This window comes from Megascapheus bottae, chromosome 3 (genome assembly GCF_031878675.1).
Source record: "Megascapheus bottae isolate mThoBot1 chromosome 3, mThoBot2.hap1, whole genome shotgun sequence".
NCBI lineage: Eukaryota > Metazoa > Chordata > Mammalia > Rodentia > Geomyidae > Megascapheus > Megascapheus bottae.
In genome coordinates this window covers 58,118,569-58,136,891 of record NC_143511.1, presented here as the reverse complement: position 1 = coordinate 58,136,891, position 18,323 = coordinate 58,118,569, and the positions used below count along the sequence as shown (strand labels likewise).

The following is an 18,323-nucleotide window of genomic DNA, read 5'->3' as shown; positions in this document are numbered from 1 at the left end:
ACTGATTATGTTAAACCTAAGCTTTTCAGCTTTTTTGTGTTTTTGCTTTTTTTTTTTTTTGCCAGTCCTGGGGCTTGAACTCAGGGCCTGAGCACTGTCCTTGGGCTTTCTCAAGACTAGTGCTGTACCACTTGAGCTACACCACCACTTCTGACTTTTTGTGGTTCATGTAGCTTGAACTCTGGGCCTGGGCGCTGTCCCTGAGCTCTTCAGCTCAAGGCTACCGCACTACCCCTTGAGCCACAGTCCCACTTCCAATTTTCTAGTGGTTAATTGGAGAATTGGAGAGAAGAGACTCACATTTTTTAGTGCCTGGGCTGGCTTTGAACCTCGTTCCTCAGATCTCAGTCTCCTGAGTAGCTAGGATTATAGGCATAGGCCACTACACCCTGACTAGCTTAGGTTTTTTTTTTGTTTGCCAGTCCTGGGGCTTGAACTCAGGGTCTGATCACTGTCCTTGGGATTTTTCCTCAAAGCTAGTATTCTGCCACTTAAGCCACAGCACCACTTCCAGCTTTTTCTGTGTTTGTGGTAAAAAGGAATAGAACTTGCGTCTTTGTGCATGCTAGGCAAGCACTCTACCACTAGGCCAAACTCCTGGCCTCAGAGCTTAGTTTTGTGTGTGTGTGTGTGTGTGTGTGTGTGTGTGTATGTGTATGTGTATTGTGTGCTAGCTCACAATACTGAGGTATTGAGACTTTTTGTGTGTGTATCTGTGTATTATTATTTTTGGTGAATCATGGGGCTTGAACTCAGTCTGGGTGCTATCCCTGAGCTCTTCAACTCAAGGCCCTAGCCCTGGGCCTGGGTGTTGTCCCTGAGCTCTTCAGCTCAAGGCTACCACCCTACCCTTAAGCCAAACCCCACTTCCCATTTTCTAGATATTAATTGGAGATAAGATTCACAGGTCCTTTTGTGCCTGGGCTGGCTTTGAACCTTGATCCTCAGATCTCAGCCTTATGAGTAGCTAGGATTACAGGCATGAGCCACCACACCTGGCTGACTGCAATTTTTTTTTTTTTAAAGCAAAACCCTCTCGTTTCCATTTCCTGGAGTACATTTTGATAAATTATTTTGTATGATCAGAGGCACATAGGTTTTACACTGTTTTTATTCCTCACCTAAGAATATCTTCCTTTGGTCTCATTTGTGTGAATGTTTAAATTCCTTTATCATGTCCCAGGGTATGTGAATCTTTTAAAAATTATTATTACAAAGATGATATACAGAGGTTAGCTAAGATTAATTGTATAAGTTTTACAGTTATATAAGTCTGGTAATGAGTACATTACAGTGTCACCCCTTCCCTCTCTCCCAGTTGACCCTGAGCTTTTATGCTCAAGATTAGTGCTCTACCACTTAAGTCACAGCTTTTTGGTGTTTAATTAGAGATATGAATCTTACAGACTTTCCTGCCTGGTCTGGTTTCAAACCACAATCCTCAGATCTCAGCTTCCTCAATAGCTAGGATTACAGGTGTGAGCTCTCAGCTTACTTTTGTCTTTTTGGCGGTTAATTGAATAGAAGAATATCATAGGCTTTCAGGCCTGGGCTGCTTTACACCACTATCCTCTGATCTTACCATCCTGACTAGCTAGGATTACTGGTGTGAGGCTCCCAGCATCTGCTTCTTTCTAGTGGTTAATCTTGATCATTAACCTGATTGGATTAAGAAGCACACACAAGTGATATATATGTCTGGGCATGTCTGTGTGGGTATTTCCAGAGACAATTAGGTCTGATCTAATGAATGGTTTCATCCACTGATGGATTCAACCTTGAATAGACTGTTAGGAGGTGGTGGAACTGTGGAGGGTGGAACCTGGTTGAAGGAAGTAGGTCACTAGGGTTGTGTCCTTAAAGGCTCCTTACTGCTTTTGCTCTGCTCTGTTTTCTGTCCATCATATTAATCAGCTTCTTTGCCATATCTTTCCCTTTATGATAAACCCTCTGAGCAAAATAAGTTTCTGTCAGGTATTGGTTATAGTATCAATAAAACTAACACATTGGGTGATTTCATCCTTCATTTGACTCAGCTTTTATGGTGTCAATGTACTATGAAGAATATCAGTGTACTTTTCAAATATATATATATGCTCCTTTCTTCTGAGTTTACTATTTATATATCCCAGCTTGTCTCTTGGATCTTCCACAGTCTATGTCAACCAATTTATGGTCTTTCTTTACCTTTTTTCCATTCCTAAATATCAACTTCATGTTTACCCTTATTGTGGCTAATAACCATCTTCCACATTAGAAATCTTTACTGCCTCCCTTTATGCTTTTGTCATTTTCCAAATATCATTAGAAATTAACTCTCTCCTTAGCTTTCTCATAACGGATCTGTAATGACCAGAAACTTGAAGCCCCCCGGAAGGATCACCAGAGACCGAAGATCAATGCAAATTGCAGTGAGTCGTTTATTGAGGAGCTCGAGCACGGGTCTCTGCGCACTGATAGTAGAGTGCAGACCAGAGGCCACGAGCACAAAATTGCAGCACCTTTAATACATTCTTTGGTAGGGGGCAGGTCCCAGCAAGCATTGGCAGCAAATCAATACACCACATGGGAAATTCATACCACAATTCCATTAAATGATTGGCACAATACAAAGCGGGAGGAGGGTCGTGACTAATCATTGGTCGGTTTAGTGAGCTGTCGAGCTTTGAACTGATTGGCTAATGGGTGAAGGGAGAAACCCAATATAGGGTTAGTGGAGAAAACCCCTACAAGGGTCCAGACGCAGACAGGCTAACAGGCTTGTGCCTAGTTCGCTGGCCCTCGCAAGTCCGACCTTGTACAAGTATAAAAATACAAATGAATACAAGTATAAAAATACAAATGGCTATTCATAGGTTTATAGAAAATATATAGATCTTTTCTACGCTCCTCAGTTCTTCCTTTCTATCTCCTTTGCTTCTGATTTTGTTCAGGCCTCATATTGTCTCTGAATTTCTTGTTTTTTTTTTCTCTTCTAATATCTGCCTATAAAGGTTGTTTTTTTCACAAGAGCATTGGCACTTCTGCTTTTGTGTAGGTTGTGTATTATACAAAGATATCATAATCACACTTTATGAATCATAGATTTGCATATTTTTTGACGGGGTAAAATGCTGTTAAAATATTAGTAACTTGTTTTAATTAAGAAAGGAAAACTAGGCTGTATACTGGTGGCTAGCTATTCAGGAAACAGATTAGGAGGCTCACAGTTCAAGGCCAGCCCAGGCCTAAATATGAGAGCTTATATTTATTTATTCATTTGCTAGCCCTGGGTTTGAGTTTAGGACCTGAGCACTGTCCTTGGACTTTCTTAAGGCTAGAGCTCTACCACTTGAGCCTCAGCACCACTTCCAGCTTTTTTCTTTTTTCTTTTTTTTTTTTTTGCCTTTGATTCTGTATTATTTATTTAAGTTAGGAAGTACATGTTGAGTCCAGTCAGAATAGAGTAGGCACTTGGCCATCAAACTGTTAACATCACATTAAGAAAATAACTTCTCATACTGCATTTCAACTGAAGTTAACACCGTTCTTCCAGCTTTTTTCTATGTATGTGGTACCCAGGAATCGGACCCGGGTCTTTGTGCATGCTAGGCAAGCACTCTACCACTAGGCCAAACTCCCTGCCTGAGAACTTATTTTTAATCAATAGTTGGATGAGGTATATGGAAAGCATAAATAGGTGATTCATGGTTCAGTTCAAAGTATATATATCCCTGTTTGGAAAAGAATGAAGGCAAAAAGGGCTGGAAGATAGCTTAAGAGATAGAGTTCCCCTTTAGCAAGTGCAAGACCCTGTTCAGTACCACCAAAAAGCAAGAACAGAAATATCCCTCACTCCCCCCACCCCCAGAAAAAAAAAGAAAAAGAAACTAACACATACAGATAATGTGAAGACTGAAGGATATCATTCTTACTTTCTTAGTTCTCTGGCAGGCAGATTTCTGACCATCCTTTAAAACTCAGCATAAACTTATCCCTTCATGAAGCATTTTTTTAACAGTACCATTATATTAATATGCAGTACCATTAAAAACATCTTACAAGGGCTGGGAGTTTGGTGCATGGTAGAGTGCTTGCCTAGCAAGCATGAAGACCCGGGTCATGTTTCAATGTTCCCATCAAAAGTCATTCAGTCCTCTCTTAGCTCATGCTGCATTTCAACATTTATAGTGCATACTATATTATGTTGCAGTAATTGGCATGAGTGAGTCTGCCAGCTCCACTGAACCCCAAGCTCTTCAAGCACATGCACAATGTTTTATTCACCTCCAATGGAACCTCAGGATATAGCCAAATGTGCAGAACAGCCAGTAGATTAGTAAATATATAGGTAGTATTAGGTTAGGGTGATTGAGACAGTGGGGTAAATACATTATCTAATTTAATCCTCACAGCAACCTCTTGAGTCCTGTCATTACCATAGATTTATAGGTAAGACTGAGACTAGGAATGTGAAGTCGCCTGCTTTGATGAACAGCTAAGAAATCACATGTGTGTTAGAGACAGGGTGTGGCCTGGAGCAGATGTACTAGTGGATTTGGCTTTTCAGTGCTTCTCTTTTGTCTCTCAGAGTGATGATGCGGGTGTGCTGGTTGGTGAGACAGGATATCCAGCAGCAGCGAATCAAACTTCCACATTTAGAAACAGTTGTGATTGGGCGCAGCCCAGAGACAAAGATCACTGATAAGAAATGTTCTCGCCAGCAAGGTAAGAATGTGATTAGTATGTTTGTTTCTAGGAAATAGTTATAGAGGTGCACATTTCCTGAATGTTCTTGAGGCAAAACTTATTGTATTCCCTCCCCTACCCCTTGACCACCCATCAAGACCCTGTCAGAAATTAAGCTTTTTTAACTAACACCAGGGCCTCATTCATTCCTGATTGTGCCCTCCCAGTGTGGTAACATTTAAGGCAGGTAGGGTGAGGGGTATGAGCAGGCAGGGTCTGTTCTGTTACCATGAGATAGTGAATTTGAATATTGCATCTTGCTTTCCCAGGGAGATTGTGCTTTTGGCAGCAAGGCAGATAGAATCTTGAGGATTCAGGAAGAAATTCTAACTGAGAAACCTTGCCTCAAACAAAGGATAGCATATTTATAGATTATGGCATCTAGTTCTTGTCATCTGTGAGATTTATGCCTTACTATTTACCTCTCCCACCCCCATACCCCCTATATACTTAGGGCTTATGCACTGCTGTCTGTGGTATGACCCTATACTCCTAAGCATTCTGGAGAGTTGGAATCTCCACTGATGATACATTTTTCTATGGGCATTTATTCATATTCAGGGAAGAAAGGCTATGTTTGAGTCGATTAGGTCCAAGCTATTTAAGTAGCCACTGTCTTATCTGTCCTCTTCCCTGCAGGGACATGTATGGGTGGGAGTCAGTCCTTTGCCTTTTCATTCTGGTGTATAGCTGAGGTATGTCTTCTTGTTTCCTGCCTCAACCCTAGATACTTTATTCACTTTTCTGAACATGAGTGTTCAATGTTATCTGTTTTCAAACATGCTCAAGAGTATTTGTCATCTCTGCAGTCTCTTTCTAGACTTGTCTTTCCATTTCAAAGCTAGCTGAATTTCCTTTCTGTTTTTCATGAACTTATACTTTTACCTTTTTCTCTACTGAAGGCATCTGATTTTTTTTTTTTTTTTTGCACTGTCCCTGGGTCTTCTCAAGGCTACCACTTGAGCCACAGCACCAAACTTCCATGTTTTTTATGTGGTACTGAGGAATTAAACCTGCATCTTTGTGCATGCTAGGCAAGCACTCTACCACTAGGCCAAACTCCTGGCCTCAAGGCATCTGATTTTTTTTGGTTGTGGTTTTGGTTTGAAGATCAAACCTAGGGCCTTGTACATGCTTGAGAGGCACTACTACTCTACACTCCTGCTCTTGCAAGTTTTTATTTTTATTTTCTTAGAATCTTAAGCTAAGAGCTTAGATTTTTCTCTCATTGGCAGGGTGTGTGATGCAAGCAGACCAAGGGTTCTGGCATAGGGAAATGTATAGGGATTAACTGAAGCTGAGAAAGCACATGCACCAATTGACATTTTTTTGAGCCCAGGGTCTGAGCACTGTCCTTGGGCTTCCTCAAGGCTAGAACTCTACCACTTGAGCCATAGCACCACTTCTGGCTTTTTTCTAGGTATGTGGTACCAAGGAATTGAACCTGGACCTTTGTGCATGCTAGGCAAGCAACTCTACCATTAGGCCAAACTCCCGGCCCCACCAATAGACATTTTTTTTTTTTTTTTTTGCCAGTCCTGGGCTTGAGCTCAGGGCCTGAACACTGTCCTTGGACTTTCTCAAGGCTAGAGCTCTACCACTTGAGCCTCAGCACCACTTCTGGCTTTTTTCTATGTATGTGGTACCGAGGAATCGAACCCGGGTCTTCATGCATGCTAGGCAAGCACTTTAACCACTAGGCCAAACTCTCGGCCACCAATAGACATTTTATGAAAGGATTTATAGCTCTTAAATGTTGGTGGGATTTAGAGACCCAGCCACTTGCAGTTCAGGCAGTTGCTCATCTGTCCCACTGCCTTCTGTACTAAGGCTTCATTATCCTCTGGGGAAAACAGGATCAAATACCTGCCTAGTTTTTGTTGCATCTGTGTTATTTTTTTTTTCTCTAATCTCTTTCAGTACAGTTGAAAGCAGAGTGTAACAAGGGGTATGTCAAGGTAAAGCAGGTAAGTTTATTGTAACTTGAATTTTTGTTTTATACTTGATGGATTTCTTAGGTGGGGGGTTTCCTTCAGAATGTTTGTTCCAATCAATCATGGCATCCTTGGCATATTGAGGTGACTGAGTAGTATAGATGAAAATTAAACAGGATTATTGGCCCATAGTAAGTGGCTGGCATAGCAGTGGCTATAGTATAGATGTTATTACTATTATAATTGTCTTCTCATTATTTATTCCATAGGTAGGGGTCAATCCCACCAGCATTGACTCAGTCATAATTGGGAAGAACCAAGAGATGAAGCTGCAGCCTGGCCAGGTTCTCCATATGGTGAATGAACTTTATCCATATATTATAGAGTTTGAGGAAGAGGCAAAGAGCTCTGGCCTAGAAACACACAGGAAGAGAAAGAGGTCAGCCGGCAGCAATTCTATAGAAGGTGATGCTGCCCAAGAAACTGAGCCTATGACAGAGCAAGAACTCGAGACCACTGACGCCAGCCAGTATCCTCTACCCCCAAAGAAGGGGAAAGATGCATCTGCCAAAAAGGCGAGGGTAATATGATTGATTGGAGGATGTGGGATTAAATGAGATATAATGATTCTTTAATCATTGTGTACATTGTAACGTCTAGACACATGTGAGGGGTTATTTACTATAATGAGGCTTGTTAACTATGATGAAAGAGTTACTTGTTTGAAGCATGAACATCACTTGGGTAAATGTCCCTTTATGGGTTTTAAGGTACGCCACTTGAGGAAAGGCAGGTCAGTAATGGCAGTATACTTAACACTAAAATAGGTTAGTTGTTTATATTTCTGTAGAAGGTTAGCAGAATATTTCCGGGAACAGTTTTCATACATGATGTAATTCACCTACTAATGTCAAGGTGGGAACTCAGATTGTAGTTGGAGCATAAGAGGACAAAAAAGAAGTTAGTAATGCTCTGGCATTTCTGCTCTCTATCCAGCTCCCCAGTCTGACTATAAGGAGATAGTACTAGGGATTCATGGTCCTAAAGGACAATAGGTTGAACTAAAGAAGGGTAGTTTAATTTTCAAGAACTAACTTTACTTCCAAGTTTGGTTGGATTTTATTGTCACACAGCAGCTAATACCAAATTTAAATTATTGACATTTACAATTTATCTTGACCTTTTTTGTTCAGGAATCACTGGGGCACTGGAGTCAAGGCTTGAAGATTTCTATGCAAGACCCTAAAATGCAGGTCAGAATAGAATTTGTAGAGTTTAAGTAGATTTCATGTTTTATATGACCACACCACATAGGCCTCAATTGCAGATGAAATCAAAGCATATGGCTCTTCTGAGTGAGACTGGTTTTACTGAGCTATTCTGTGAGAACAGATGGCTTTTCTCTTGGCAAAAAGATTGTCTTTTTTTTTTTTTTGGAGAAAAGCAAAGTTCTTCAAGCAAATATCCTTCATGTCTTTAATCTTTTAAGCTTCTGGGTGTTAAACTACTTCATGTTGACTTTGGCATGATCTCTTTTAGAAAAGCATGACTCTAGTATTGTGTTGCCCGAGTATTGAGGAGCCTTTGAGTTTGAGGTCTTCTTTAGTTACTTGATGGCTAACAGGAGGCCAGGTTTGTTAGGGCTCCTCAGAGTAGGTGAATTTGAACTGATGTCTGCAGAAAATTTGACATCAGATCTTTGGGAATCTCTTTGTACTGAGTATCATGGGCATATTTTGTTTAGTCTGATTGTTGGAAACTGACTCTGGAGTACATGTGATCTGGGTTGGAATTCTAGATTTCCTGCTTGCTTTCTAACCATGTGACTTGTGTAAGATACTATCAATCTATTTGAGTTTAAGTGTGCTCACTTTTTTTATTTTTTTGCCAGTCTTAGGGTTTGAACTCAGGTCTGAGCGCTGCCCTTGGGCATTCTCAAGGCTAGACTCTACCACTTGAGCCACAGCACGACTTCTGACTTTTTCTGTGTATGTGATACTGAGGAATCGAACCCAGGGCTTCGCACATGCTAGGCAAACACTTTTACCACTAGGCCACGCTCTGGCCCTGTGCTCTCACTACTTTTCTCTTTCTCCCTCCCCACCCACTCTTTTTTTTGCCAGTCCTGGAGCTTGAACTCAGGCCTGGACACTGTTCTTGACACATTTTGCTCAAGGCTAGCATTCTACTACTTGAGCCACAGTACTACCTCCAGCTTTTTCTGCGTGTGTGTGTGGTGCTGAGGAATCGAACCCAGGGCTTCATGCATGCTAGCACTCTACCACTAGGCTACGTTCCTAGCCATCACTTCTTAAAATTGGGATGTTAATTCCCCCCTCCCCCACAGGATTGTCATGGGAATTGAATGCCTAGACAACTGTGACAAGCACCTGGCACACAGAAAATTCTCAGTAGATGTTTTCTCTTGTGCCCTTTTGTTAGGTTTACAAAGATGAGCAGGTGGTGGTGATTAAGGATAAATATCCTAAGGCCCGGTATCATTGGCTGGTCTTGCCATGGGCTTCCATTTCCAGTTTGAAGGCTGTGACCAGTGAACACCTTGAACTTCTCCAACATATGCATACTGTAGGAGAAAAGGTGATTTCAGATTTTGCTGGATGCAGCAAACTCCGTTTCCGACTGGGCTATCATGCCATTCCCAGCATGAGGTAAGCCTTGGCAGGGCTGGTGGTGCCTCCTGCTTTTGTCCATGTGACCAGCATACATTTGGTGGGTGTGAGGATAGGCTGAGGCCTAAGGGAATAGGATGGGATGTTCTAAAATGGGAAAATGGACTGAAGGTTTTATTCCTCTGCCTGACTTGCCCGTGAGCTATGGGTTCCTACCTCTGCCTGTAATTTAATCCTATATGGCTCTTTGTTTTCCTTGAAATGGAAATCTTAGAGGGTCTAATGTGGGAACTAGATGAAGCAACTTTATTATCCTCAGATAAGGAATTATAGCAGCTTCTATTAGATATCATGCTCTTAAAGAAACAAAGACAGACTTCTGTAATACCGGCTTAGTACATAGAATAAATGAGAAAAAAAATATAGATATTCTTTTTCTTTGGTTTATACCCAGAAGTATTTGGGAAAGAATGTATTCTTTCCAAGAATACAGGTAAGACTGAAACTCTACAGTTCTTTGATCTAACCAATAGCATAATAATAGCGGATTTCAGAATTTGTAGCTTTATTTGTGTATGTTAGGACCTATGGCTTTGTATATGCTAAACATATGCTGTACTGCTGATCCCTTCCAATTTCTAGCTTTTGAAAAACATGTGGTACAACCAACAATATAAAGTTTATGTTTTAGACTATTCTGTAATTAATCAATTAGCCATTTATGCTTTGCAATGAAGTCATGTTGCCCAGGCTGGTCTTGAACTCTTGGGCTTGAGTGATCCTTTTTCACCTCAGCTTCTCAAGTGTTGAGATTACAGACATATATCATTGCACCCACTTTTGAATTCTCAATTTATTGCCATTAAGTATATGCACACTATTGTGTAACGATGCCATCATTCATTTCCATGCCTTTTATCATATTCTTGAATTGAAACTTTATACCCTTTAAATACTAATTCCTCAATTTCTCTTCTCCCTGGCTACCACCATTATGTTCTGTATCTATGAATTTGAATACTGTAGGTGTTTATCCATGTTGTAGCATGTGACAGGAGTTCTACTAACATCTATGGTTTCCAGGTGGGGAATAAATTTAGGGGGGTGACTTAGATTATTGGCTATCTTAACCAAATAAGATCTTTGTTTCACATACTGAGATGTATAATTTTGTCAGTTTGGACATATGTATATAGTCATGTCACTATCACTGATCAAGATACAAAACATATCTATCTTATTCCAGAAAGTTCCCATATACCTCTTCTCATTTCCTTTTTACAACCAAGCATTGTTCTGATTTCATTCAGCATAGATAGCTTTAGTTGGCTCTAGGGCTTTATACAAATAGGATTATATAGTATCTACTCTTTTTTTCTGGTCAGTGTAATAATTTTGAAATTTAAATTGTATATATATACATATATATATCAAAGACATACTTCATTTTATTTGTCCTTGGATAAATAGATTAGAATTGATAGGCCATAGGGTAAATATATGTTAGACCTCAATTAAAGAAATATCCCTCTTTTCCTTCTTCCCTTTGTCCTTCCCTCTTTACCACTTTCTTTCTCTCTTTTTTTCTGTATTTTCTTATGAACATCAATTAATTTGTATAAGGAAGCTTCATTTTGACACGTACCTTAATCAGACTCACCCTGTCTGTCACTCTCTTTCTCATTCCAGCATCCTTTCTAAAACCAATCTCAACAAACTTCATTGTTCCATTTTCACAAGTGCACATAAATATTTAGACCACATTCATCTTTCTTTACTCTCTCCATTTGTTTGCTCCATTTGTTACAGTTCCTGTTAGGAACTGGACAAGATCTGTTTAAGAATATTGTGTGTGTGTGTATATATATATATATATTTGGTATTTATCATATATATATATATATATATATGGTGCTTTAATCAGATTAATATCTGCTTTTACTGTCACTTTCCCCATCTCCTATCCTGTATGATTCAACTGCTGTTAAGTCAGTCTAACACTCTGTTTTCTTTCCTTATCCCAACCCCCTAAAAACAGACTCACAAATACAAATGTATCCTCTTTATATTTTACATATGCTTTATTCGTATACACACATATGTATTTCTTTCTTTCTTTTTTTTTTTTGCCAGTCCTGGGCTTGGGCACAGGGTCTGAGCACCGACCTTGGGTTTTTTTTTTTCTCATGGCTAGAGCTCTACCACTTGAGCCATAGTACCACTTCTGTTTTTTTACTATATATGTGGTATCAAGGGATTGAACCCAGGTCTTCGTGCATGCTAGGCAAGCACTCTACCACTAGGGCAACCTCCCCACCACATGTATATGTATTTGCATATGTTTATCTTATAACAGTAATTTAGTTATATATATAATTTATATTATATATATATATATATATATTTTTTTTTTGTGGGTCATGGGGCTTGAACCCAGCCTGGATGCTGGCCGTGAGCTCTTCAGCTCAAGTGTGTCACCCTACCCCTGGGCCTGGGCATTGCCCCTGAGCTGTTCAGCTCAAGGCTACCACCCTACCCTTGAGCCAAGCCCCACTTCCCATTTTCTGGAGGTTAGAGATAAGAGTCTCTGGTCCTTTTGTGCCTGGGCTGGCTTTGAGCCTCGATTCTCAGGTTTCAGCCTCTTGAGTAGCTAGGATTTCAGGCGTGAGCCACCGTGCCCAGAATATTGGCATTTTTGTGTGCATTACCAAATGTAATGACTTCAGTTTAAATTCTATTTATTACCACTATAAGCAATGACTATGTCAACAATACACAAGGAATATGACTATGAAAAATATACTACTAGCCGGCACACTACTAGGCATACTATTAGCTGGGATGGCACAGTAGCTAACGCCTGTAATCCTAGCTACTCAGAAAGCTGAGATCTGAGGATCATGGTTCAAAGCCAGCCTAGGCAATACAAAGCCAGAGACTCTTATCTCAGTTAATCACTAGAAAATGGGAAGTGGGGCTGTGGCTCAAGGGCAGGGTAGTAGCCTGGAGCTGAAGAACTCAAGGACAGCACCCAGGCCAGAGTTCAAGTCCCTTGACTCTCTCCCTCCGACCCCGCCAATGCCAATCTTTAAAATAAGTCTTGAAATTTTATCTTATCCTTTTGCTGCTACTGTTGTTTTTCTTTGTGTTAATATAATAAGGACAGTTGAAAAGCCCTGTAGAGTTAGCGGTATGAGCTGTCATACCCAGCTTCCAGTAGGAAGCTAAGCATATCCCCCACCTCCCCCCCCCCCCCCCCATGCTGCAAGTCCTGGGGTTTGAATTCAGGGCTTAGGTGCCATCCCAGAGATTTTGTGCTGCAGGCACAGTCCTACTTCTGGCTTTTTGAAGGTTAGTTGGAGGTGAGAATCTCATGAACTTTTCTGCCCTAGGCTCGCTTTGAACTATGATACTAAAATTTCTAGGATTACCGGAGTGAGCCACTGGTACCTGGCACATATATATTTTTTTGTTGGTCATGGGGCTTGGGACTTTGGGCCTGGGCATTGTCCCTGAGCTCTTTAGCTCAAGGCTACTGACCTACCCCTTGAGCAACAGCACCACTTCCAGTTTTCTAGTGGTTAATTGGAGATAAAAGTTTCTCATTAATGCCTGGGTTAGGATTAGCTTTGAACCGAGATCCTCAGATCTTAGCCTCCTAAGTAGCTAGGATTACAGGAGTGAGCCACAGTGCCTGGCTCCTGGCAAGTATTTTTAAATTAAATAATAAACTTTATTTAATGAACATCCTATTAATACTTGACTGTACTCATACTTCTCACACTGGATTATTGTCATTTTGGGTAAGCCATAAATTCTATTGAGTTTAATGATTTTTTTTTTTAATTTTTAACTAGCCATGTACACCTTCATGTGATCAGCCAGGATTTTGATTCTCCTTGCCTTAAAAACAAAAAACATTGGAATTCTTTCAATACAGAATACTTCCTAGAGTCAAAAGGTAACCATATTTCTTGTTTTTTTGTATTTGTTTCATATTCTCAGTTGTTCTTTTGCTTTGATTCAGTTGTTTGCTAAGAAGTCAGTCTGAAAAACACATATAGAACTTTGTGTTTTATATAAAGAGAACAGTATCAAAAGCAACTGGAATATTTAGATTGTAATATGCTTGGTACTTAGCTATGAGCATCCTTGTGAGGGAGTTAGTAAGCTGGATATGACAGGGTCAAGAAGTATTTTATTTCAGAAACAGGGGACTTAAAGGTTTCCATGAAAATTATTGGAATCTGTGTTACTCTGCTTTTGTCAGTGACAAAATAGCTCATACAAACAACTTAAGGAAGGAAGGATATACCTTTTTTTTTTTTTTCTCGTTTTAGAAATTTTAGTCCGTGGTCATTAGACTGGTATGAGGCAGAACATGGTAGGAGGAAGGGAGAGAGAAGGAAAGGGAGGCGAAGGAGATACAATTAGGACCACATATACCCTTCAAGGATCTATTTCCTCTAGATGGACCATATCTCCTAAAAGTGTTTACCACCTCCCCAAATAGCACTAGCTGGAGATCAAGCCTTCAATACATGAGCATTTCGATACATCATATCCAAACTATCTGAAAGTTCATAGATAAGAATCTAAACAGTTATTTGTCTCTTCTGTATCAGTTGGACAGGAGTCTGGGGACTACCTTATATTAGGAGTGGTTAATGAATAAGGGAAGGCTGTTTATATGTATAGGAAGTATGTATGTATGGTAGAACTTCAGTACTGTGGAGAAGTTGATGAGGAGAGCCACTACTATTTACCAATGACCAAACTAGGAGGGCTAAGAGTGTGGGCTAGTTGATAAAGTGCTTACCTAGCATGCATGAAGCCCTGGATTAGATTCTTTGGTATTACACACATAGGAAAAGCTGGAAGTGGTAGAGTGCCAGCCTTGGGAAAGCCCAGGTATAGTATCCAGGCCCAGAGTTTCAGTCCCAGGACTAGGGGGGAAAAAAGAAGACCAAACTAGAACTAAAGCATTTATGATAAGCCCTTGACAAAGTAGCAAGGAATGTGTATTGAAGGAGTGTATTACTGGAATATAGACTGATCAGATTTAGAATTTTAAATGCAATTTCTCAGCTGAAATCCAAGCAAGCTTATCAGATTTAAAATACATAGTGTATTGATTAGGGTCTTCTTTTCTTTTTTTTTTTTTTTCTTCTTTTCTTTTTTATTTTGTATCTTATAGTGGGTTTCTAGACTGACTGGAAGCTAAACTCTTCTTTTTTGCTTGCAGCTATAATCAAGATGGTACAAGAAGCTGGCAGAGTGACTGTCCAAGATGAGTCATCTGAGCTCTTGAAGCTGCCCCTTCGTTGTCATGAGTGTCAGCAGCTGCTGCCTTCCATTCCACAGCTGAAAGAGCATCTCAGGAAGCACTGGGCAAAGTGAGCTAAAGAGCCCCAGTTTCTGCTCCAAGTGTGGCCAACTGGAGAAAAATACTGGCACCTATTCTGGATTGTTTGAGAACTTCTACTTATTTCTCCAATTAAAATATGCAGTTTTTTTTTAGAGGGATTCACAAAGTTTATTTTATTCTTGGGGTGGGAGTGGTGGGGTGGCTGAAACATGCCTGAGCATTGTCTCTAGGGCTCATGTCAGGCCTGACTGATGGGAGGGGCAGCAAAACTACACTCAGACCCTCTAATGCAGTAATGAGGTTGTTATATACTGTTTGTTTCCTCTATTCTTTTTTTCCCTGGAGGCATGGGGCACCCTTTGCATTGAAGTGTTTGGAATGGTCTCTTGTTTATCCTGAAGGCTCTGAGAAGTCTAGTTCTTGACCCTAATCTGGTTTTTGGTAGTCTTCAATCCATGGAGAGGCCTAGGTCATTCTAAGTTTTCAACTCCCTTCTATCCATGGTCATCAAGATTGGGAGGTCTGTCTCTATCAGTTCTTCACTGTTAGCAATACAGCTAGATGAATGCAAGGATAGTATCTTTAGGTGGTGAGAGCACTTGGAGTCAAGTTCACAGAACATGTTCATCAGCTAGGTCTCTCATTGCCTGCTTGAATTTTGTGTCTGTAAATGAAGTCTTTTTTTTTTTTTTTTGTGAGTTGTGGGACTTGAACTTGGTCTGGGCCCTGTCCCAGAGCTCTTTAGCTCAAGGCTACGACCCTACCCTTGGGCCTGGGTGTTGTCCCTGAGCTCTTCAGCTCTAGGCTACCGCCCTTCTCTTGAGCCAAGCCTCACTTGTTTTCTAGAGGTTATTTGGAGATAATCGTCTCAGCTCCTTTTGTGCCTGGGGCTGGCTTTGAACCTTGATCCTTAGATCTCAGCCTCCTGAGTAGCTAGGATTAAAGGTATAAGCCACCATGCCTGGCCTTTTTTTTTTTTTTTTTTTTGAGGCATCTCTTTTCTTATAAGCTCAAGATGAAAATGATTGGAAGTTTAGCTGGCAATAACAAGGTTGTTTCTAATACAGCTTCCTTCTTTCTTTCTCTGCTTGCTTGCCTGCCTGCCTTCCTTCCTTCCTTCCTTCCTTCCTTCCTTCCTTCCTTCCTTCCTTCCTTCCTTCCTTCTTCCTTTCGTTGTGGGGCTTGAACTCTGGGCCTGGGTGCTGTCCCTGAGCTAGCACTCTACCCACTTAAGCCACAGTGCCACTTCCAGTTTTCTGGAGGTTAATTGAAGAGAAGAGTCTCACGAACTTTCGTGCCCTGGCTTGTTTTGAACTGAGATCCTCAGGTCTCAGCCTCCTGAGTAGCTAGGATTATAAGTGTGAGCTACTGGTGCCTGGCAACAATTTTTATTTTTCAATTATAATAAATATGGATGAAATAGTTGTATCAAATTAATTTTTGGATGGTGTTCAGATGAAAGATAAAGGGAAAGCTACAAGTTATTTTGATCAAATTGACTTTATTTATTTGCCAGTCCTGGGGCTTGAACTCAGGGTCTGGACACAGTCCTTGAGCTTTCTCAAAGCTAGCACTCTTATCACTTGAGCCACAGCATCACTTCCAGCTTTTCTGTGTATGTGGTACTGAGGAAATGAACCCAGGGCTTTATGCATGCTGGACAAGTACTCTACCACTAAGCTATACTCCAGGCTCTTTTTTTTTCACTCTTGAGTTGTTAAAAAACCTAAAACTGACAGGTTGTGATGGCTCATGCCTGTAATCCTAGCTATTCAGATGGCTGAGATCTGAGGATCAAGATTCAAAGCCAGCCCGGCACAAAAGGACTTGAGACTCTTATCTCCAATTAACCTCTAGAAAATGGGAAGTGGGGCTTGGCTCAAAGGTAGAGACAATGCCCAGGCTCAGGGGTAGGGTGGTAACCTTGAGCTGAAGAGCTCAGGGATAGTACCCAGGTCAAGTTCAAGTCCCATGACCCACAAAAAGAACAACAACAAAACAAAAAAAACCCTTAACTATGTTTTCTCTGGAGAGAAAGCCTGTGTTTATCACAAATAAACAAGATACCATATGGATTTGTTGTTGAACATACTACAGTAGTAATTAGTAGAATTTAATGACAGTAAAGCTTCCATTTTCCAACTCCTACGTGTTCAGCGTTATGCTGAGTACTTTAACCAAATCATCATTTAATTTTTACTGTATATAACTATGAGTTAAGTACTCTTATCCTTCTAATTTACAAGTGTCTAATATTCTCTCAATGCTCCCAAATTGCAAAGTTTTGTTATTTGAGTCAGCATACTTACTACTTTCCTTGTCAGTTGAATACAAATGTAGGAATAGCTATTGGAAGCAAAAGGGAATCAAGAGCCTTGGGCTTGTATGGATCAAAAGTTTTCTGTGTATTTCACTGATTTCTCTGAAGCCAGTTAGCTTCTTTAAAGCCTCTTTGTGTTCATCTCTCATTATACCACATCTGTCATCTCTGTTTTCTGTCCCATCTGTACTACAGAAATATAATTCTCTCACCAGCCCATCTGTCCATAGTTCCTGCTGACTGGCTTGAACCTGGACCTTTGAGTCTGTCTGATCATCTACTTCTCTTTGTAGTGTTTGTCTAATTACCCTGTGATCCATGGGGTTTGTCACCAACCCATGTACGAGGCACTGAAACTCTTTAATCATGGACAGACTAGTTAAGAATAGATCTGAATTCAGACCTGGGCCCCAATCCTGGCTCTGCTACTCATTGCTGAGGGATCTTGGGCAATTTACCTATTTTCTTTGAGCTTCAGTAGTCACATGTGTAAGTGGGCATAAGAGGGTTAGATTATTAGGATTAGATAAAGTAATCTATGAAGGGTTTAGCATAACATGTAGTACAGGAGGTAAGGACCCTTGAAATGATACTTTTATTTTATCTTGGCCTGGATTGGGAAGGAGGGTCACCTCATCTATCTTTCCACACTGGAAGCTCTAGGACCTCTAGAAACTTCGAAGTTGTACTTCACAGACTCCTGAGATTAGAATTACTGGTTTACTTTTTTTTAAATTGTAATTAATAGAAGGGTTACAGTTATATTCACCAGATAAAAGGTACATTCATACACATTGATACCCCTTCTCATGTTTTGTTTTTGTCCCCATTTCCCTCACTGGTTCTCTCTCTCTGTCGATATCTTATATCTATAGCAAGATATATATATATATATATATATACTGGGACTCTGCTCTGAAGGCCTAAGAATGTGCATTTTAAAACATTGAAGCTGATCTTTATTCAGTTAAGTTTTGGAGATCACAATATAAATGAACCTTGCCTTCAAAGTACCTTGCCTTTCTGAAACTTCCAAGATTTGGTTGTCGCCTACCGGCCTCGAAGATTTTTTTTCCCCCTTCTGGGTCTGTCTCTGAGATAACCAGGTCTAGAGACTGTCCTTGCAGAAGCCAGATAGTACTTGAGATAGTCATTAACAATCTCTGTAGTTTCAGAAACATTTCCTAGAGCCTGGCATCTGGCATTCACTTACATATAATCCAATATGCCTGGAAATGAGAGATCAGGTCTCTTCTGACAGAGTTGGTCTGTTTTCCTCAACAACTCTAATTTGGACAGTTTCATAAAACTGAAAATTCTACCAAAGACTTAAGTTTAAAAAA

At 40.4% G+C, this 18,323-nt stretch overlaps 1 protein-coding gene across 10 annotated transcripts in view; it reads left to right on the top strand.

Moving 5' to 3' along the window:
* Aptx (aprataxin) overlaps positions 1-18,323 on the top strand; it is an 84,293-nt gene that overhangs the window by 25,864 nt on the left and 40,106 nt on the right. For 3 of the 10 annotated variants that reach the window (XM_090330092.1, XM_090330093.1, XM_090330091.1), the window contains exons 2-8: positions 4,571-4,707; positions 6,649-6,695; positions 6,932-7,243; positions 7,856-7,915; positions 9,105-9,331; positions 13,150-13,253; positions 14,538-14,688. In XM_090330092.1, coding sequence (XP_090186218.1) covers positions 4,575-4,707; positions 6,649-6,695; positions 6,932-7,243; positions 7,856-7,915; positions 9,105-9,331; positions 13,150-13,253; positions 14,538-14,688 — 1,034 coding nt within the window. In that variant the 5' untranslated portion in view covers positions 4,571-4,574. Of the gene's footprint in view, positions 1-4,570; positions 4,708-5,399; positions 5,424-6,648; positions 6,696-6,931; positions 7,244-7,855; positions 7,916-9,104; positions 9,332-13,149; positions 13,254-14,537; positions 14,813-18,323 lie in introns of those variants that run through there. The other 7 variants (XM_090330098.1, XM_090330094.1, XM_090330099.1 and 4 more) reach the window with 7 other exon arrangements.